This window comes from Lytechinus pictus, chromosome 4 (genome assembly GCF_037042905.1).
Source record: "Lytechinus pictus isolate F3 Inbred chromosome 4, Lp3.0, whole genome shotgun sequence".
Taxonomy (NCBI): Eukaryota; Metazoa; Echinodermata; class Echinoidea; order Temnopleuroida; family Toxopneustidae; genus Lytechinus; species Lytechinus pictus.
The window spans coordinates 23,501,952-23,524,948 of NC_087248.1; the positions used below are offsets into that span (position 1 = coordinate 23,501,952).

A 22,997-nucleotide genomic window follows, 5' to 3' on the forward strand; every position below is an offset into this window, starting at 1 on the left:
GAGTAAAGGCAGACCACAAACAAAAACAAGAAGCAAGAGAACAAGAAGAAGAAGAACAGGAAGAACATGAACAAGAAGTGATTAGAACACTCACCACTTTGGACTGGTTCTCCATCTGCTGGACGATGCTGTCCCATCGCTGTGAGAACTCCTCTAAGGCAGTCTGGATGTTGGACACTCCAGGATGGTCTTCATCAAGGTGTTGTACAATGTTCTGAGCCAGTGTGTTCAGACGACCAAACTCACCGTGCTGCAGCTCAAGCTCCTGTTCCAGGGCCTTAAGTGTGGAAACAAAACAGATCACAAACTCAAAGAATAGGAACTCCTGGATGAGCTACTTCCCTATGATAAAATACTGTATCAAATAAGGCATTACTGCCTCACCATGCAAAAGTCCAAGCTCTTGTCATTGTAAAATCTCACTAAGAACTTTGATAGATCAAGAACCCAAATTACATACAGAAGGTCATGTGTGAACTAGTGCCCTTTGAGAAGACATTAATGTTCATTACCAAGTCTCTTGTCCAAGTCCCTTTTCTGTATCCTTCAAAGCACTTTCAACCATTAGTAATAATTTGTAAAAAAAATGATCTTAAAGGCATTTATAGACATCATCCTTATGCATTCAGCAATATATAAAAGCAAAATATTTTTATTTCATTATTAAGAGCTTAAGTTCGCTACCTACATAAATGGAGATGCTCTGACATCATTTCTTAGGTAGAAGAAACGATCAAACTTTTCAACAATATGGTGGAAATTCATGAATGTTATTAATTTTATTCAATTCTGTATCGGTATAAAAACTGCCTCTGAAGCTTCATAAACATCCATTAGATTCACTTCTAAGGAGTGTTTCACAAACATATAATCAGAGATTTTACTGGCAAATTTTCTCTGAGCCAATCAGATGCAAGGATTTCAGTAGCTTATAACGAGTCAGTAAGAATCACTGACTATGTGTTACATGAAACACTCCTAGGGTATCTATGGAAGAACTGTACCTTGATCTTCTTGAGCATCTCCATGGCATCGGTGTCCGAGTGCGGCTGGGTCAGTCTCATGATGGCCAAGGAGGATTCGGCCTTGCTCAACCAGGCCTCAAACTGCCTCTGGGCATCCACGTACCGCTGCCACTGAAGCTGGACATCCTGGAGTACTGACCACTGCTGCTCTGTCCACTGGCAGACGCTGGCCCAACGCTCTCCAAGACTGGTCAGCTGTTCCTCTAGAACTGCCGTTGCTGCCATGAAAAGATAGAAGATTGAACTTGGGGCGATAAAATATGTATCTACATGTAAGAGTGTACAGTGAATATCAGTATCCATATTGCCGCATTTGTGCAAGATGCACCCTCAGAACCAGCATTTTCAGGTACCACATTCATTCGATAACGCCTTCATGATTCTCAAATAAGAGTTCTTACAAGGATTTACAATAGATCCAAATCACTATCCAAGCGATGGATTGAACAACCCCATCTCTTAACCATACAACTGTAGATCAATTACAATTTGAGATTGATTCTAAGGACAGGGCATAGGTCCGCACTAATCTGATCCGCCCAGAGTCCGTACTAATTTGAGGGGATGAATCCATTGGAAACCTACCATTTTCTGGGCTGCTCTCATCGACCACGACCACCATGTGAGATAGGGAATTAACCTGTCTCTGTTGTTTCTCCAGGTCCTCTTGGAGATCCTGTTAATAACAATAGTAAAGAAAGAATTATTATAAACATATACAAGCCCCTTTTCGAAACAATAAAATCTTGTATCAATTACCTTCCTGAGAGGTGATTCACAAAGTTTTGGGTGTAAAGTCACACTTACATTCCAAGTTGCGTGCGGTATAAAAAGCATCATCGTTTTAAAGAATTATTATAAACATATACAAGCCCCTTTTCGATACAATAAAATCTTGTATCAATTACCTTCCTGAGAGGTGATTCACAAAGTTTTGAGTGTAAAGTCACACTTACATTCCAAGTTGCGTGCGGTATAAAAAGCATCATCGTTTTAAAGAATTATTATAAACATATACAAGCCCCTTTTCGATACAATAAAATCTTGTATCAATTACCTTCCTGAGAGGTGATTCACAAAGTTTTGAGTGTAAAGTCACACTTACATTCCAAGTTGCGTGCGGTATAAAAAGCATCATCGTTTTAAAGAATTATTATAAACATATACAAGCCCCTTTTCGATACAATAAAATATTGTATCAATTACCTTCCTGAGAGGTGATTCACAAAGTTTTGAGTGTAAAGTCACACTTACATTCCAAGTTGCGTGCGGTATAAAAAGCATCATCGTTTTAAAGAATTATTATAAACATATACAAGCCCCTTTTCGAAACAATAAAATCTTGTATCAATTACCTTCCTGAGAGGTGATTCACAAAGTTTTGAGTGTAAAGTCACACTTACATTCCAAGTTGCGTGCGGTATAAAAAGCATCATCGTTTTAAAGAATTATTATAAACGTATACAAGCCCCTTTTCGATACAATAAAATCTTGTATCAATTACCTTCCTGAGAGGTGTGATTCACAAAGTTTTGAGTGTAAAGTCACACTTACATTCCAAGTTGCGTGCGGTATAAAAAGCATCATCGTTTTAAAGAATTATTATAAACGTATACAAGCCCCTTTTCGATACAATAAAATCTTGTATCAATTACCTTCCTGAGAGGTGATTCACAAAGTTTTGAGTGTAAAGTCTCACTTAAATTCCCATTTGCCTGCAGTATAAAAGGCATCACCGCATTGGTCAAATCATGCCAAGAGGACACACACTACTGCATATTAATCAATAAGATTGCGTGTTACATATCACGCATGCTGGCATTTAAGTATGACTCTAAGTCAAACTGAACTCTTTGTTCAACATCCTCCCCCCCCCCCCCCCTCCCACAGCTCTACATGTTGGTATGCAATATTTTAGCATATTACCTGTCCTATACATTTTACATATTCATTCAATGGAGAAAAAGAGTGCAATATTAAGACTATATTCAACTCTGCAAGACCATTATCCAAGTCATATCTTTCCTCATATGCATGTGGTTTTTTTCTTCTTAATTTTCATTTGGAAGTGGCATACTTTCCATACACTTTAAGAAATGTTTCCCAGAGTTTTCAAGCACACAAGAGACGTCAAGTATCATATGAACTCACCCGCAGATCATTGATCTGTTTATCGACGGCTTCCAAGCAATCGCCGATGAAGCTTCTGTCGTCGATGAACTGTTCTGTCTTTGTGAGCCAATCCCTCAGGTCTTTGAGTTGCTTCTGCTGTAGCTGCATAAGTACTTCATGTAATCTATGTCAACATTCGAAAAGAGAAGATAATTATGATACATGAAAATTATAGATCTACACATATATAAGCCTCAGTAACAAATAAAGCAACATAGTTCATCAACATCAGTGTTCTGAAATGTGAGGCAGAACTCACATCACTAATTCTAATATGTTGTTATCATTTTAACAATCAGTGTTGTTGGTATTATTGCTCTTATGACTGCTGCTGTTAGCGTTGCTAGGATTAATTACTCTTTCCATAGCTGATAATTCAATAGCGTCCCATCAGATTACAAATTACTGATGTTGATGTTGTTGTTCTTTTGGTGATATCATTTAAACTGTCAATGGTTTTACTGTTATTGGTGCTTATATCATTGTTGTTGTTTTGTTTATATTGTTTTAACTGTCAATGTTGTTGTTGTTGCTGTAAGGATTGTTGTTGATGTTCTTTTGTTGACATTGTTTGAAATGTCAATGTGTATTGCTGCTGTTATCATTGTTTTGATATTCTTTGTTGATATTGTTTTAACTGACAATTTCATTGTTATCCTTCTTATTGATATTCTATTGTTGATATCATTGGAACTGTTGTTGAAGTTAAATGTAAATTGCAAAATCTTGTTTTTATCTTAGTACAATAATAATAATAATGATATGCATTTATATAGCACAAAAACTATTTCTATATATTCTATTGCGCTAGAGCAAGATCTTCCCAGATGCTGTACTTACTATTGGAATAGATAGGTTTTTAATTTTAATCAAGTATATACATGTACTTGTGCATGTTTTATGCAAATAACGAGAACACTGAATTGCTTGAGTTATCATTGAAAATGTTACTGTTGTAGGTATTGTTAGGTTTATATGGTTGTATAAAATGTTGCTACTGTCATAATCATATTACTCACAGTGACTGTCTTTCCATAGCTGATAACCTGAGGGCTTCCCAGCGGCTGTTGAGCAGGGTCATCTGCTCTCGTATCTCGCTCTCCTCCTCCTCGTTGACCTTTCCTTCTATGATGAGGTGGTTCCCCTCCTGTAGGGCATTCCCAACGCTATTCTGATGGGTCATCAGCTCCACCATGAATTTCTGAAGGGTGAACAAGTTTGTCATCATCATCATCATCGTCACCCCTATCATCGTCATCCCTATCATCATCATCATCCTCAACATTATCATCAACAACATCATCATCATCATCACCACCATCATCATCATCATCATCACCATCATCATTATCACCATCATCACCACCATCATCATCACCATCACCATCATCATCATCATCATCATCATCATAATCATCATCATCATCACCATCATCATCATTATCAACATTATCTTCATTACATCATCTTCATCATCATCATCATCATCATCATCATCACCATTAATAATCTTCGTCATCTCCATCATCATCATCATCACCATTATCATCATCATCATCATCATCATCCCTATCATCATCATCATCATTTTCACCACCATCACCATCATCATCCCTGAAAATCACCCATCTTCTCCGTACCTCATGTACATGGAACTGCTCCTTGACCTCATCCACATTGCTGGAGACCTCCTCCTCGTGCTCCAGGTGGCTCTCTGCATTCAGGAGCCAGGCCAGGACTGTCTCCATGTTCCCCTGGTAACTCTCTATATCTATCTCACTCATGTCGGATAAGGACTGCACAAAATAACAATGGGGTAGAGAAGAGTTTTTTTTAGAAACATCATGGAGGCTCGATATGAGACTGCTCTCTCTTTAAGTCAATATCTCCTTTAACATAAAGGCTAGGACAGTCTCTATGTTCTCCTGGTAAGTCTCTATGGCCCGAATTCACAAAGGTGGTTTTGAAAACCCATGGTTGATTCCATGGCTTATGCAGATTTCCTGTATAAATTACGCTTATTTTACTGCGTAAATACAAAAATATCCAATGCTGATGCACGCTTTTGTCCCAGTGCGCCAAATTGACGCCTGTTGCCATGGTTATGGGTTATCCATGCTATTTCATTCATGAGTCCAGTGTTTTAAATTAATGGGTCCACTCTTCAAATAGTGGACTCATGAATAAAATAGCGTATCTAACCATGGTAACAGGTGTCAATTTGGCGCACTGTGACAAAAGCGCGCATTAGCATTGGACATTTTTAGTCACGCGCCCAATACGTGCTAAATTAAGTGTAATTTACACAGGAAATCTGCATAAACCATGGAGTCAATCGTGGGTTTTCAAAACTACCTTTGTGAATTCGGGCCCATATTCTGAAGTCGGGTTTAATTCAAACTCCGGTTTTAAGTTGTGGTTTTACTATGGAAAGCCAGTTGTTACATTCAGTAAATCTATAACAGTAGAGGTTCAATGTATCAGCTCAATTGACTCCCAAAACATTTTCAACTGCCTGGGAAGGACAAGTACCGTAAGTAACGGTCTATTAACCGCACCTTTTTCTCGGCGGGATAGAAGCAAAAGTCGGGGGTGCGGTTTATCCACGGTGACGGGTCTGAGCCAGCCCGCCGTAACCCCTCCCGAACATGTAAGACGTCTGCCAGTTCACAACACATCGAGTGGGCAATGTCGTTTAGAGGGGTATGAGCCGCGGGTAATGGGAAGATACCATGTACACTACGCACGAGCTAAGACTCGAGACGGCACGAAGCCGTAAAAACAAATGGAAAAAATGTCAATTTCTTTGTTTCTTGAACCTTCCTGTAATCCCGTATCCAAAATTCATGCTAAGACATCGAATGCTAGACAAATTCTGAAAGTGATTGTGAGGTTGTGATGCAAGAAATGTGAATGTTTCTTCCTCCTACGCCGGGAAAGACACATCATAATTTGATAAGATGTACTGCTGGTACCATATCGTAGTTTGCAATGTAAGAACAGCAGTGCTGTGTGTGTGTACACTGTGACTGTGAGGTGAGTGTGTGTGTAAGTGGCCAATATTGTCGGGACTTTTCTTTCTTGCTAACATTTCGATGAATTGATCAAGAACAGCAGATTTCCGCATACCAGCAATCTCTTTGGGTACCTTGAAATCTTTAACTGAGTTTTGTTTCTTCGTACATGTACCTCAAATATGCATGTAAATGTGAGAAGGATTTTTTATTTTTTATTTTTTAGTCCAAAGTTGGGGGTGCGGTTAATCCACGGGTGCGGTTTATAGTCCGTTACTTACGGTATGACAGTTGTCTTCACCATTAAAGAATTAGTACAGAGCACAGTTAACATGAGAAGCATTCACTGTAAACAAAATTTTGAAACGTTTGGCTTCCAATAATTTTAGCACAGAGTTAGACCATGGTCTAAGTTAAACCCGACTTCAGAATACGGGCCTGAGTCTTTCAATTCAAACAGAATTGCATGTACCATTGATGAAACTTGGTTTGTGAATTTCTGTATATGCATGTACATGAATTCATTGTAATGGACATTTTATTATAATTGGAAAACTGGAATCATTTGAAGCATACTGGATTGCTTTTGCTTCTTCACAACATATTTGTGGCATTAATTTTCTTAAAAGAAGCAAAAAAAAAGTTTGTCAAAAGAGGAATCAATCAATATTAATGATTCCGCATTGCTCCAAATCTAAATCAATTAGTCAATAATAATTACCTCCTAAATATTATCACATGACTATCAGTCAGTTTTACTCGATTAATAAATTAGGATAGTCAGATTAAATCAATCAAAATTAATCAAAGAATCAGTATAACTCTAAATGAATTAATCAGTCTCAGACAATATTATTCATTTGTCTGTTAATCTGAGCCGATAATTAGTCACTTTGCATACTAAAGTCAATATCATTCACCGAGTCGGCATTAATGATTCAGGTCCGCCAAATGTATTGGTAAATTATTCATTTATTACTCTATCAATGCCAATATCATTCAGTAACTACATGTAGATGATCAGCATTACCCTTCAACATAAATGAGTCAGTCAGTCACTATTACCAAATCAAAATCAATGAAATAGATTATTTTCATACCAACATTACAATTTGTGCGTTTTATAATAAATTTGCGCAAGATATTGTAATGTTGCTCATTCACGTACTGTGTATCCTGAAAGATTGGATGATGACAGTGAAGTTAGCGCTTTCAAACCTCATTTTAAACATTGTAGTTTTCCATGGATCTCACTGAAGTTCTACTACATTATTTAATCCTTATTCTTTCCCATGCACCGGATTCATCATTCATTTAAAGACCTTTAAACATTCTCACTCGTGTTCTGTGCTGTCTTGGATGTCTTCCAAAAATTTTGTTGACCCTCAAACCACTCATGAAAACGAATGCCGCTGGTGCATGTATTATGAAATGCACAAAGTAGTTAATTTGTCTACCAATGTAGTAATTAATCGACTCACCAGGTCTGGCGATGCAGTGTTAAAACTCTCCTGCGCTGAACTGCGACTGAGATTGAGCGAAGTTTGTGAACCGACTACACGGTCAGTCTCTTGTATCAAGGTGCTTTGTGTCGATAGTACTTTATAAAGGGACGTTACATACATTAACACAGACTTCTTATCAGGTACACCGACATTGATGTCTGAAATCAAGAGAGAATACAAAATAATTAATACTACTAATATCCTACTACTCGATCAGTCTCTTGTATCAAGAAGCTTTGTGTCGATAGTACTTTATAAAGGGATGTCAAATACATTAAAACAGACTTCTTATTTGGTACACCGACATTGACGTCTGAAATCAACAAGAAAGGACACAAAATAATAATAATGATACTAATAAACAGTGTACATGTATTGACTGCTCAGGAGGGCATTGGCAAAAACTATCGCCCTGAAGTGAAAATATTAGGCCTATAGGCTGAAGATCATTGAGGGACAAGAATTATTTATATTTCTAGAATATATATTTATGTTATATAACAATCATTTTTTCTATCAAGGCAAGAGTAAAACTATTGCCCTGCTCAAACTATGCTAATTGGTAGTAATATCCAACTACATTATCAGTCTTGTTCATATTATACAGAAGCACTTAATACATCTGAACGACATGAAGCACTTTAAAAATATATTACTATCCCGGTCATTGGATCCTGACATGCCGACACAAAATGTACATGCCTTTCATAATAACTTATTAATTTTAACATATTAGTGTGGAATCTGTTTCATTGGTGTAACTGAAGAATCTTAATGGGTTCTAATCATACTTTCCTATAAGTGATATCATTGTATAAACCATTCAAGTCCATTTTCTGACTTAAAAATAAAGATTAAAAGATTATGCAAACCTTCTGGATCAAGGAGTCTATCTACGTTGAAATGACTATGTGCGACTGTAAAGGCATGCTCTAGCCTCGCTTCAGGCTCTTCCTTGAATAGGTCGTGATAAACAAAAAGGTCAGGTCTGTATACAGAAGGAGATAGGAGAAGATGCAGCGGGAATTAAACACAAGTATCCGGTTATCTTATCACAAACAGGCTACTATATAGGGACGTCAGGAGACTTGAGTTAGAGCGCGTTGGAAGGGAAAAGTTTATATCATGATAGAAGCCAGAAGCAATTCATATCGGTTGTCAACCAAGTTAAAGGGAACAGTCAAACGAGATAATACACTGGAAAGCATTTCATAAAACAAACAGTCAGCGATTTTCACTGACAATGGTTATAAGCTACTGAAATCATTGCATCTGATTGGCTCAGAACAAATTAGTTTGTGAAAGTCACCGGCTATTTGTTTCACAATTTCTCGAGTTGTCGGTTGCTTGAATACGAAAGGGGGAGGGGTACAAGGGATCGTTTTGTGACAGTTGTCAGTACTGACATGTAGTTACATATCGGCAGACAACATTTAAAAAAACACCTACATGTAAGCATCTTGGCCAACCCAACCAAAATAAGACTTCCACATCTGGCAACTTTTAGGGGGAGCATTTCACGATACAAAAGTCAGTGATTTTCACCAACTATTATTGTTTATAAGTTACTACAAATCGTTGCATCAGACTGGCAGAGAACAAGTTTTTTTAGTTGCAAATCTATGAGTAATTCATCAACGAAGAATTATCTAAAGCAATAAATAATCATTTTAGGGGATGAATCTTAATGAAGTTCCTCATCCTCATATTTATTTTCCTTCTTATTTCTTCAATTTTCATTCATCCATGAAAATTGTTTCTGGTCAGTCTAACTCCACATAACAAAACCTCAAACAATCTCTATATGTAGGACTATAGCCAAGGATAAAGCTTAGAATTGTTATATAAAGTACGAAAATTGTCCAGCGCTGGTACTTTGGCATAGCTAATAGTCATAAATTTGGCAAATCAAAGAGATTTTGGGTCAAAAATAATTTTAAAAAGTCTACTACTTGACGACGATACTGACCTATATCTATGCAAGATGGCGTTGAAAGCTAAACCATCTCTCCAGCTACTTGTAAAGTTTTTCACATCTACACGCTCATATCTGAAAAGAAAATATAACACAATAGAGTTAGATGAATCTGAATTAAAAGTAAATGGCCCAAATTCACAAAGGTGGTTTTGAAAACTCATGGTTGAATCCATGGTTTATGCAGATTTCCTGTATAAATTACGCTTAATTTAGCGCGTATCGGGCGCGTGTATAAAAAATTCCACTGCTGATGCGCGCTTTTATCACAGTGCGCCAAATTGACGCCTGTTACCATGGTTAGATACGCTATTTTATTCATGAGTCCACTGTTTGAAGAGTGGACCCATTAATTCAAAACAGTGGACTCATGAATGAAATAGCATGGATAACCACAGCAAGGCGTCAATTTGGCGCACTGTGACAAAAATGCGCGTCAGAATTGGACATTTTTTAATACATGCAGTAAAAATAAGCGTAATTTATACAGGAAATGTGCATAAACCATGGACTCAAACGTGGGTTTTAAAAACCACCTTTGTGAATTCGGGCCTATATGATTGAATAAATGTAGCAGAGTAATCATCGATTCAAGAGACTAAGCTTTCAGAAAAGATTCACTTTTTAATTCCATTTTATTTGATCCTCTGAAATTACCCAGTCCAAATGTGAGCTGGATGTTTACTACTTTCATACTACCAAATGATTGTCTCTCTTTATAATTTTATATCAGATATGCTATTATAAAGAGACAAACAATCACTATATCCGTGTCTCATAGAATTTTGGGGGTCTGTTTGGTATTTACTCACCCGCACATTGTTTCTTTTACACCATAATAATACAATCCTTCTATACAACCCAATGTTTATTTGTCTCTATGTCTCAGGGAATCTCTTTATCTCATAGTCAATGTTTCAGTCTCTTAATTACTCATTCCTATGTTTTTTAATTCTTTCCATCGTGTTCATAAAGTCTGTTCGTACTGTTGTTCCGTGCTACCAAATGTATCTTTGTCTCTTTGTCTCGAAGTATCTCTTTGCGTATCGATACTCACCCCTGCGTTGTTTCTTTACACCATGTTAATACAGTCCGTTCGTACTGTTGTTCCATACTACTATCAGTGTCTTTCAGGACAGCTTTGGCCTATCAAAATGAAAAAATATATATATTATGTAAACAAATGGAAATATTTCAATCAACATTTGATTTAAAGGGGAATCCAACCCAAATAAAGACTTGTTTTTATAAGGAAAAGAAAAATCAGACAAGTTGATAGGTGAAAGTTTGAACAATATTTGACAAACAACAAGAAAGTTATGAATTTTTAAATGTTGTAAATATTGGTGATCACTATACCCATGGAGACTTCAAATTGGCTGCATATGGGATGTCATAGTGATGTAAGGCAAGGACTACTCTTCCATGTACTCCAATACATATTATGTCTAAAATGTCATTTTTCCCAAAAGTTTTATTTCAAATTATATTTTTCTTTCATGAGGACATACAACAATATACTACATGGGTTATATTTAGATTACTGCCCCAGGGGAATGGGTACTTAGGAGAAAACCACAAATCCCTGATAATAAAGTACATAGCCTATGGGAAAATTGTCCTTGCCCCTTGTCATAATTTTCTTACTCAGTTGCCAATTTGAAATCTACATAGTATTAGTGATCTCAATTTTAAAGCAGCTATAACTTTCTTATTGCTTGTCCGATTTCTTTCAAACTTTCACCATTCTGTTTAATTTATTTTTCTCCTTCCTAACACATTTTATGGCCAAGGCTGGATTCCCCTTTAACAAAGGAAAAACAAAACAGTGAAAGACATACACATAACTTTTACTGGGTCAAATGAGTTAGGACCACAGAAAACTGTTTGACTTTAAGAGGAGGAATTCAACCTAGGAGAGGTATATGACACTAAATTTTTTTTCCATTATTTGAATTATAGAGGGTCGACTTATCCTAGTTTACCTGTACCTTATATTCATACTATTACTAAGAGAGGAAAACAATATCAACAAAGCCGACAGGAATCATAGAATTCAGGGCCCCGTCTTGCAAAGAGTTACAATTGATCCGATCAATCGCAACTACGGACGGCCAGCAACGTCAACATCCCTTATGCATGTTTGTTCAAAATATTTTCTAGCTAGATGCATATTCATGCATTCATTGTTTTCTTGAAAATTCACTGCGCTTCTCTTTGCATACAAAGGACATTATGCAAATTTTTCATAGAAAAAAATTATGACACTGATGGATTTCCATAGAGTTACGATTGATCGGATCAATCGTAACTCTTTGTAAGACGGGGCTCAGTAGTTCCAGGTTAACCCATTGACGACTACATGAAGCCTATGGAATATTACAAAATTCAGTTACTGTAGTCAACGGGTAAAACCCATTGCTTATTTGAACAGGGTGATCCTGTCCTGAACAAAGTCAATGGGAATTACAGAATTCAGTAGTCAACAGGTTAACCCATTGCCTACTGGAACCAGGTGATCCATGTACAAAGTCTATGGAAATTACAGTATTCGGTAGCCAAGAGGTTAATCAAGTAAGGTTTGGATACTGACCTCCCAGTGAGCGATGATGCTCCAGACGAGACCGAGGGTTAGCTTTGGGTTGCCATCAACGATGTCATTACTGCTAATATTTACCAATCGAACCTGAAAGAAAAAAATTTATTTTGGATATTCAGAGAATATAGCCAAACTGCTGATAAAGCACTATTCACCTGGAATAAAAGCAGTTTAGTCTACTTCTCATATACTTGAACTCATAGACCCGTATTCTTAAGTCGGGTTTAACTTAAACTCAGGTTTAAAGTTGTGGTTTAAGTATGGATAGCCAATTGTTACATAAATCACTAACAGTAGAGATATCATATTTCAGCTCATTTGGCTCTCAAATCATTCATAATTGTCTAGGAAGTATAAATAGATGATTGTCTTCACCACTGAAGAATCATGAAAAAGTAAAGTAAACATAAGAATAATACAACTTACTAAAAATTTTGACACTTTTGGCTTCCCATAACTTTAGCACAGAGTTAGACCATGGTCTAAGTTAAACCCGACTTCAGAATACGGGCTATATGGTCTACAATTAATTAGGTCTAATTGCCATTTGGTCTACATCATCCTTGGTCTAGTTCCCATTTAGTCTAATTGTCATGTAGCCTAATGCCCAGTTGGTCTAACATGATTTCTTATTTTTTTACTTCGACAAATGAAAATATAGTTCATAAAGTGTTCATCTATATACACTAAGTAAGTGGATATTAGACAGATCTGGTGAAGCCTATCTGGAAATTTCAAACTGGAAAATGGGCTAAATGGCAATTAGACCTAGTGGTTAGAAGATAAACTAAGATTAGACCAACTGGAATGAGACCAAATGGAAAGTAGACAAAGTGGGGGTAGACCAAGTGGCGATTTACTGTGAAGACATTCTTCACCAAGGGACACCATTTCTAGACAGTTCTTAGACGAACTGGTTGAAGATAAACTAGGATTAGACCATGTGGGATGAGACCAAATGGAAAGTAGACCAAGTGGGGGTAGACCAATTACAATTTATCCTCAATATATAGCAAATTGACTCTGAAACAGAGTATTCAGCAATTGAAACACACCAACAGAATGGGGACCCATTCTGTTGGGTGGGGTGTGGCAAATATCAATCAATGCTTAGTTTACCAGTACAGAGCCTATCGTAGAGAAAGTGAGAAAAAAAAGAGAGTAAAAGATAGCGAATGATGGAGAAATACAGAGAGATAGACAGAGAGAGGGGAAGAAAAGGAGAGATGGAGAAAGAAGAGAGAATATGAGAGGATGGGAGCGTCAGAGAGACAGGCCCGTATTCTGAAGTCGGGTTTAACTTAGACCATGGTCTAACTCTGTGCTAAAATTATGGGAAGCCAAAAAGTGTCAATTTTGTATGTTTCTTCACAAACCATTTATTACTCTGTTTTTTCTTATTTTTTTGTCTTAATTGTACAACTGTCATTGTTGTTTTTACTCTATCAAATTAATGCACTATGTATTGTACCCTGTTTTTTAAGAGATGTGAAATAAATGAATTTGAATTTGAAGTTGAATTTATGTTTACTGTGCTCTTTCCTGATTCATCGATGGTGACGACAATCATCTATTTACACTTCCTAGACAATTATGAATGATTTGAGAGCCAAATGAGCTGGAATGTCATATCTCTACTGTTAGTGATTTAGGTAACGATTGGCTATCCATACTTAAACCACAACTTTAAACCCGAGTGAAAGTTAAACCCGACTTCAGAATACGGGCCATTGAGAAAAAGAGAACGAAAAGTAGAGAGGGGGGAGAGAGACAAAGAAAGAGAAAGAGAAACAGTAGGTGGTTTCAAACCGCCTCGATCACAAAAATCCCCGTTAAATTACGAGAACTTTTTTAGGCTGAAAAATACCCATTAATTATTCCTGCATTCACACCGCCCTGAAACATACCCTTCGGGATAAATTCCTGAAGTTACGAGCATGCGCAGTATGGTCTGATAAGCAGCAAGGCGCGAAATTCAAAATCACTATTTAGCCCAGCAGCAACCCATGCACGGCGCCGCACCCAACGACACGCTGGGCTAAAAGTTCCCGTAATTTGCTTTCAGACCGCCAAAATACCCACGACCTTGGAAAAATCCCCGCGAAAGTTCTCGTAATTTCGCCAAGTACCTACTATTCATCGGGTATTTTCTTTCGGGGATATTACGCGTAGTTTGCTTTCACACCGCCAAAATACCTGGTATTTTCTGATCGGGGTAAATTTCCCGATCAGAGAATACCTGGAACTGGCGAACTTCGAGGCGGTCTGAAACCACCTAAAGAGAGAAGCCTATAGAAGTCCAATCTCAGCATGATGGATTATAGAAGGTTATAGAATGGGTCTGTGTTTACTAAACATTGCATCAAAGCATGACGTTAATCAGTATAGTGATGGCTACAGTCACACCTACTGGACACATCCACACTACAAAACAAAACCAGTGGCAATCGAGCAAAGCGAGAGTGTGAAATTTTTAAAATATAAAACCAAAATCTTATTTCATGGTAAATTATTTAAAAAATATTCAAAATATGAATCCTTTTTCCTTTTGTTTCCTTTATTTTCCTTTCATCCCTCTTTTTCATTTTTTTTTCCACCATAGTTGTAGAATTTTTTTTTTTTTTTTGGGGGGGTCCAGTGTACCTATCTATACACCAGTGAAACAAAGCAATTTTGATTAAAAAACAGTGACTGAATTCTCTTTGTAATGTCATCACAGTAGAATTGGTACAAGAAGTAGGAGTCAAAAGTAGTCATAATGGTAGTCATAATAACAGCAGTATAATGTTAGTGGTAGAAGAAGTATTACTACTACTACTGTTTTTTTATTTATTTATTTATTTATTTCTGATATTTTGACAGGGTAGCCCATTCACCAATAAGTAGTGGTCTTCCATGGGGCCCTGAATAACAATAAACATATTTACAAAATGCATAACGTATGTACAGAATGTTACAGCATTAAGATTCACATTAGGATTTGAATGTAAAACGAAACATTAACAAACTTAGCAGCAAACAAAACGCAGACGGGCACTCGTTTGACGTATAATAAAATATCAATAAATCAAGAAGAAGTAGTAGTAGTGGTAGTAGTAGCAGTAGCAGCAGCAGCATTAGTAGTAGTTGTGGTAGTAGTAGTGGTGTTGGTAGTAGTAGTAGTTGTAGTAGTAGTAGTAGTAGTAGTAGTAGTAGTAGTAGTAGTAGTAGTAGTAGTAGTAGTAGTAGTAGTAGTAGTAGTAGTAGTAGTAGTAGTAGTAGTAATAGTAGTAGTAGTAGTGGTGGTGGTGGTGGTGGTGGTGGTGGTGGTGGTGGTGGTGGTGGTAGTAGTAGTAGTAGTAGTAGTAGTAGTAGTAGTAGTAGTAGTAGTAGTAGTAGTAGTAGTAGTAGTAGTAGTAGTAGTAGTAGTAGTAGTAGTAGTAGCAGTAGCAGCAGCAGCAGCAGCAGCAGCAGCAGCAGCTGCAGCAGTAGTAATAGTACATGTAGTAGAATAAGTAGTTGTTGTTATTGTTGTTAGACGTAGTAATAGACCTCAAGTAATAGCAGTAGTCCCATTTGTTGCGGTACGCGTAGTCGCAGTATATATGTAGTATTTGTACCGATGAGTAAGCTTTTTGGCACAGGAACACATTTGTTGATTTAAAATCTCATTATGATGACATAAATCCTAATGGTTAATTATTCATTAATCAACCTTCACTATTCTTCACTCTCTAGAGTATCCCTCTCCCTGATCAAATTTCTGTGTTCTGCAGAGAAAGCGCAAGGCTGATAATGGAAACAAGACAGAGGGATAATGAGGACAGGGCTACTGGCTTGCCCCATGTGGTGACAGATCCATTCTCATCCTGCTGCTTCTGTGCATGCTTGATGAAGCTAGATTAAGAAAGTCTATTTGATTGAATAAATGTAGCAGAGTGATCAATTCAACAGAACAATGCTTCGGGGAAAGATTCACTTTTTGACGTAATCCAATTGCATCCTCTAAAAATAAGCAGTCCATTTAAAATGTCAGCTGGAGAAAGTTCTGTTTTCTTTTTTTTTCAAATTGAAGAAGCAAACAAAAGTAATATTTCAAAGGTTTCTCAAATCTATCAGAGGTGTAGAGGTGTTGTGGCTTAGAGGATAAGTCGCTAGACTTTGAACCACAAGGTCCGGGGTTCAAATTCCACCGCAGCACTCGTGTCCGTTGTCACTCTCCACCCAGGTGTAGTAAATGGGTACCCGGTAGGAAGTAATTCCTTGAATGTTCGATCGTCCAATCAGGATAGCCGTGCTAAAGCTGGGGTAATAGTATGCAGCGCTTAATACAAATTTGTATGAAGCGCTTTATAAATGCTGCATATTATTATTAGTAGTAGTAGTAGTAGTAGTATTATCATTATTATTATTATTATTATTATTACTATTACTATTACTATCATTATCATTATTATTATTGTTATAATCATTGCTATTATTATTACTTTTATTATTATCATTATTATTATAATCATCATCATCATCATTAATATTGTTATCATTTCCTATCACAAATCTATTACAGACACAATAATGATGGAAAATGTATTCCATTTCCATTCTTGCCAGACATAATTAATCTTGAAAGCGGAAACTCTGAAGTTACTCTTCTTTTTAAACCATGGCAATTCCAACATACAGCTTTATCACCTCGAGGCTGGAAAACGTTTTTCTTCAAAAGCAGCTCGCTCAGGGCCTCTCTGTCTGCATGTTGATATAAGATGTACAAATCTGCGCTAGAATAAATATACCTCCCACAACGACGGCTGACCAGCATATTATTAGCTTATCACACCGAGCTAGCAGCCTGAAGACATCAGTTTATGACCAAACAAAAAAATCCTCTCAATATATATATCTCACCTAGCATGGTTTATTACATGCAAGAATAGGCTTAGAGACAGAAAAGGTTTGTAATATGCTGTCAAATCTACAATATGGACAGAATAAAAGAAACCTTGCAGGATTCTAATTCAAAGCCAAAAGATTTCAATTCAGAGCAAAAAGATTTCAATAAATGTTTTGAGATTTAAAAGTTAATCCTTGGGTTTAAAAATAAATCTAATGGCTGGTCACTAGTCATACCCAATTTGGATTGATTTTTAATTCTTGAAATTTAGAGTGGAAAATGAAATAAAGATTCTCTTTTTTTCTGTTTTCACCTAGAACACATATCTCTGGTAATTCTCATTCATTCTTTAATACCCCGCGATGCTCATATTTCTTTTTTTAATCAATAGACCTGCGTTGAAGACCTTTTCTACAAAATTCACCTTTTATGGCTTCCCGTTGCATAGAGATCCTTCCAGACATCATTAAGAAAGAACGATAGCGAGAAGGGAAGCGGACACACGACAAAAACATACCTACTCCCTTGAGATTGTAGAATCGAGTTCAAGTCTTTTCAAAGCTACCCTTATGGGCTTGGAAGGGATCGAGTTGAGGCTTGGCGATGCTTAGCAATGGCAGCATAAAAAAGTTGCATGTTTTAATAGCCCAGATACCCCAGGTAGGATATTTACATTCTACTATGGGTGCATTCATGCTCCACTTTTTTTTACCCTAGAATCAAGATTTGAACGATGATTAGAAAAATGTTTCTGCAGACTCATGGTTAATAGAAAATAATATAGGTTTGTATAGCACACATATCCACCTTGCTAGGTGCTCACGGCGCTCCTATATTGCCCCGGCTAAGCTAGTCTACCGATTCTGGTGCGCACAGCTTTTTATGGAATTACTTCCTGCCGGTACCTATTTACCTCACCTGGGTTGAGTGCAGCAGTGTGGATAAATTTCTTGCTGAAGGAAAACACGCCATGTCTAGGATTCGAACCCACGACCCTCTGTTTGAAATGCGAGAGTCAGAACCACTAGACCACGATGCACCCATGGTTGCGTTTAGTCAGAAGTAGAAGTAAACCAACCTGAAATCTCAAATCTCAAACTTGAAACACGGGAAAGGGGCGTTTGGAAAGACGTTTCTGCAGAATCACTTTCGAAATTGGTCGCATAAACGTAGCAGTGATTTGAATCAAGATACCATAACGTCATTGTATCAGACTACATTTGTGTTCATGCCATACTCCTTTGTATTCTTTGCCTTTTTTCTATAACTTATCTCTAAATGAGAGTGGATTCCAAATTAAAACAATGGAGATTCTTTGCAAATCGTTTCTAAAAGTCATTCAGTATCTATTCTTTGTAATCTGTCATGAGTGAACACGTCTCAGAACTATTTGGTCTTAAATCAAAGGAGACATTTATTTCACGATTACTATTGGTGTTGAATTGAAAACAGGCTTCATTTTGCTGGTGCACTCTGTATACACACGACTATACTTATGAACCCTTTGCATTTTCAAGCTACACACACAACTTTTAACATTTACAAACCATCGCTCGGCATAAATTGAAGTTTTAATCACAGAAACGGACAATATCAGAACCAAGCATGCATTTTCCGGCTCTAAACCAAATTCCTATACTCTTTCAAGTGCAGAAATGCCAAAGGCTTATTATATTTCTCCATGAAGTTTAAAACCTGGCATAAAATAAAAAAGATGGAGATGGAGGATTTACTAAGGACGCTGATTATTCAAAGGTTTTCGTAATTAAAAGTAGAGCTCTAGGAAGCTCAGTATTCAAAAGCAGGGGGGGAGGCATTTCATGAAACCAACAGTCAGTAATTCCCATAGACTATCGTTATAAGCTACTACAAATCCTTGCATCTGATTGGCTGAGAGCAAGTTAGGGGGTGGAAATCGATGACAAAACTGTTCATGAAATGCTCCCCATTTACAACCTACTTTATGATTTCTCAGCGTTGTAACGATCAACTATATCAATCCGTTTCTACAGATGAGGGCAAGCAGCCATTTTCAACGTCAAAACTTGTTTTCAAGTGTCAGTCGTATAGTTTCAGATATGGTTGCATTCAAGCGAATTTTCATCCAAGAAGTGCATTTTCTAGTGATGGTTGCATAGTTGAAAACATGCATCCATTCAATAGACCAAGGCTCCACACTATTTTTCTTGGTGGCCCGAATGGTCCACCTTTTTTGGTGGCCTGAATGGTCCACCACCAGAATTATCAATTTCACACTCTCGGTGGCCCGCAAGGCAAATTTGGTGTCCCTAAAACAATAGAAAACATTACAATTTATCAAAACTTTGGTGAGCCAAACTGGACAACCAAGTGTGGGCTTTTGTAGAGTTGTGGTGGCCCTACTCTCAATTTTGGTTGCCCCGGGCCACTGCTAATGTCGAGCCCTGAATAAACTAAATCAAACGATGCTTACTTTGTTCTGATGCAACACCTGAAGAGCTCTATTGACGTTGTTCAGTTGATGCACTCGCATAAGACCCCGCTCTCGTTTCTGCAGAAAATGAAATAAAAGAATTGCTGACATTTACAAAGTGGCCATCAATATTACTTTTAAATGCAAGGGCGGGAATTTTAACATTGGCAAACACAAGAAACATCAGAAACATATTTGTTAAACATGTACTCAAACGCAATATCAAATTTAAAAAATATTAAGTGCAAATTACATGAGGCAGCATGTTAGCAATTATTATAGATGACATACTTTCGAGTGCAATCAATTACATGACTTGATTGCTCATTCCTGAAATGCCTCCCTGGAAGTGGAGAATGTGTATACAATATGCATTTTATTAAGAGGCAATATATCCATCTACTGAAGCTCCTACAGGTGTATTTAAATGTTTATTTCAAAATCAAGTCCATTGTCTGACTTGATTCCTCTTTATAGTTAAAATGCTCCCTAGGGAGTGGAGGTTGCCCATACAAATAATGTGCATAGGCCTGTATCAATGAGTGAGCATTTTCACATCTACTATAGATCTCTTTTTTGTAGAATCCAATCTTTAAAACAAATTGATTCCTTTTGCAGGAATACTTCCCATGGAGTGGAGGCTGTGTATACAAATAATGAGCATGGGACTCTATCAATAAGTTAAAATCTTCACATCTACTGTAGATCACATATATTTCTTCAGAATCCAATCTTTAAAACGACTTGACTCCTTTTGCAAGAATACTCCCCAGGGAGTGGAGGTTGTAATAATACACATAGGCATAAATCAATGAGGTAGCATTTTCACATCTAATACAGATCACATATATTTTTCAGAATCCCAATTCCAATCTTTAAAACAATTTGATTCCTTTTAAGGTATTATTTTCACATCTACTACAGATCACATATATTTTACAGAATCCGAATTCCAATCTTTAAAACGACTCGATTCCCTTGCTGAAATATTCCCCAGGGAGTGGAGATTGCGCATCCAACGTCTATATAATATCTAAGGGAGCATCTTCACATCGACTGCAGATCACATAATATTCTTTTCACAATTTCAGCTATGAAAATTTGATGGTTCATCGCCAAACTGCTCCCCAAGGGGGGGAGGGTGTGCATACATTCATGAGGTACATGTATATGTTCACGTCTATGGGGTGGGTGCATTCTCGCCAGGGTTTGGGCAGGTTTACCCATTTAGTTTAATATCCACTTGGTCCAACGACACTTACTCTATGTTAGATGAACTTTCTATAAACCAAATTTTCAGAACTTTACAAAGTGCAAAATAATTTTAATAGGCCTATTGTAGATGAAGGAAAAATTATACCAACTGGGAATTAGACTAAATGATAATTAGGCTAATTTGGAATTATACCAAGTGTGGTGTACACATTGATTGCAAATTAATAGTAGACCAAATGGGTGGTATTCTGATGATCAAACCTAGGTTTAACCCTACCCTAAACTTGAATTTTAAACCATACTTCTATAGAATGCTTGGCTTTATAATATTTATTCCAGTTTTGTAGCAATTATAATGTATCAATAAATTCATTAAAATTCATGATTTGTATCTTCCTTTTCTCCCCATTTTGTGGCTCAATTGATTTTAATGACCACTTTTTGCAACAGGATAATAAGTTATTAAATGGTGAATTAGTTGGCAACTGGCGCCCCATAAAAGTGTGGTCTAAGTTAACCCAGGTTTAACTAGATCTAAACCATGGCTATTGGAATTCCACCCAATGCGCTAAGCGCAAGTGGTATACTATTTAACCTGAAAAAATATTCCAACTGCTTGTAGTTAGACTAGTCTGCAGGCACAGACCCTGATTGAAACATTGATCGACAAGTGGGTCTCCACGCAAAGACTAGCACCTATATAGAGGGCCTTCAGTTACGCAAAGCATTATAGGCTGCACATTCAGACCCCGTTACTCGGGTGAAGGGTTTGCACATCAGACTATAGTTAGACCGAGCGAAAAATAAACCCACCCACTGGATGAAATTATTGCACTTTTGTGCTGGTACATATCGCATTCTTCATGAAAGCACCTGTGTGGATGTAAAATGATTGATTGGTTCAAGTTGGTACTTTTCTTATCCCTCCGTCATTTCACAACTGATTTGATTTCTCAACTGTAAACAAAACCCTTCACAAGAAAAAAATCCATAAAAATGAGAAAACGTGATATATGTGCATGCAATATGGATACCTTGGATACTAATTGAAAGTGTTATTCAATCTGTAAGTCATTGTTAATGTAATTGATTATTAAAATAAAGGGATTTTCACCTGCTTAGAATTATTCTGGCAACGTTAAAATGTGACTTGTCTGCAGTGTAAATTGGCCTCCTAATTTTTTGGGGGGGGAGTTTAAGCTTGCTTGATACATATAGCACATGCATGAAATAGGAAAGGAAGCAGGTGGTTTCTGTTTCTGTTTTTCTCTCAATTATAATTTCATTTACACTTCAGCCTCCACGTCTATGAAATTTAACAACACTCACCATTAAGTCTATTTAGGGATCAGTTTATCACTGTGATTTCAAATCAGAACCGAGGTTACAAAATCTTCATTTCCTGGAATATTCGCCCTAACTCTTATACCCCTTTCAAACTGGCCTCTTCATTTTTCCCCGGCAAACTTCTCCGGCACGCATTCGGTCACTTCCCCGGCAAAGAAAAAAATGTACCCTTTCGCACTGACATATCTCTCCCCTGGCGAAATTCGATGGGTGATTAGAATGGTAGTGAGAACGGTGTCATAGTTACAGTCCTAACATATCATGAGCAAATAAAAAGGGCGTTTATACCAGTTTACAGACCTGCCAACCTCTGGGAATTAAAAATTGTATTCTGTGATTAAATAAACTGCATTTTTCTCCCCAAAAAAGTATTTCATAATAACATGCGTGGCGCACTCGCTCATCGCGGCGCTCAAGCTGCATGCAAGCTAAAATGCGCACTGCTCTTGCAGATGAAAAAAAACACATTGAAACATGTCTCACCCTGGTTTTAACAAAATGATTGAAAAAAAAACAAGTTACCTGAAATAACATTGATCTAATGACCATATTTGTGCAAGTTTTATGAAATAGATGATTTTTCTCAATAAATTACGATTTTGTAAAAAAAAAATTAAAAAAATTATTTCATTTTTTACAAAAACGTATTTTTAAAAGAAAAAACGTACTGCCGTATTTTGGTTGCAAAAACATACTGGTTGGTAGGTCTGAGTTTAGTTCACATTAGCTCTGAATCTCTTTTGAATCTTAGTCCATTGACTAAATATAATTCTGTGGATATGGGACCACTTGGTTCAAGCAGAAAATGAGCTAACTGGTGGCT

At 37.0% G+C, this 22,997-nt stretch overlaps 1 protein-coding gene across 1 annotated transcript in view; it reads right to left on the reverse strand.

The window, feature by feature from the left end:
• Nucleotides 1-22,997, reverse strand: part of LOC129258797 (dystrophin-like) — an 87,786-nt gene that overhangs the window by 39,079 nt on the left and 25,710 nt on the right. Inside the window, exons 3-14 of the mRNA XM_064097994.1 lie at nucleotides 19,613-19,690; nucleotides 12,285-12,377; nucleotides 10,749-10,837; nucleotides 9,686-9,766; nucleotides 8,589-8,704; nucleotides 7,693-7,874; nucleotides 4,838-4,993; nucleotides 4,217-4,398; nucleotides 3,177-3,321; nucleotides 1,611-1,701; nucleotides 1,005-1,243; nucleotides 95-277 (exon numbers count right to left, since the gene is read on the reverse strand). Of these exons, the coding sequence (XP_063954064.1) occupies nucleotides 95-277; nucleotides 1,005-1,243; nucleotides 1,611-1,701; nucleotides 3,177-3,321; nucleotides 4,217-4,398; nucleotides 4,838-4,993; nucleotides 7,693-7,874; nucleotides 8,589-8,704; nucleotides 9,686-9,766; nucleotides 10,749-10,837; nucleotides 12,285-12,377; nucleotides 19,613-19,690 (1,635 nt within the window). The remainder of the gene's footprint in view (nucleotides 1-94; nucleotides 278-1,004; nucleotides 1,244-1,610; nucleotides 1,702-3,176; nucleotides 3,322-4,216; nucleotides 4,399-4,837; nucleotides 4,994-7,692; nucleotides 7,875-8,588; nucleotides 8,705-9,685; nucleotides 9,767-10,748; nucleotides 10,838-12,284; nucleotides 12,378-19,612; nucleotides 19,691-22,997) is intronic.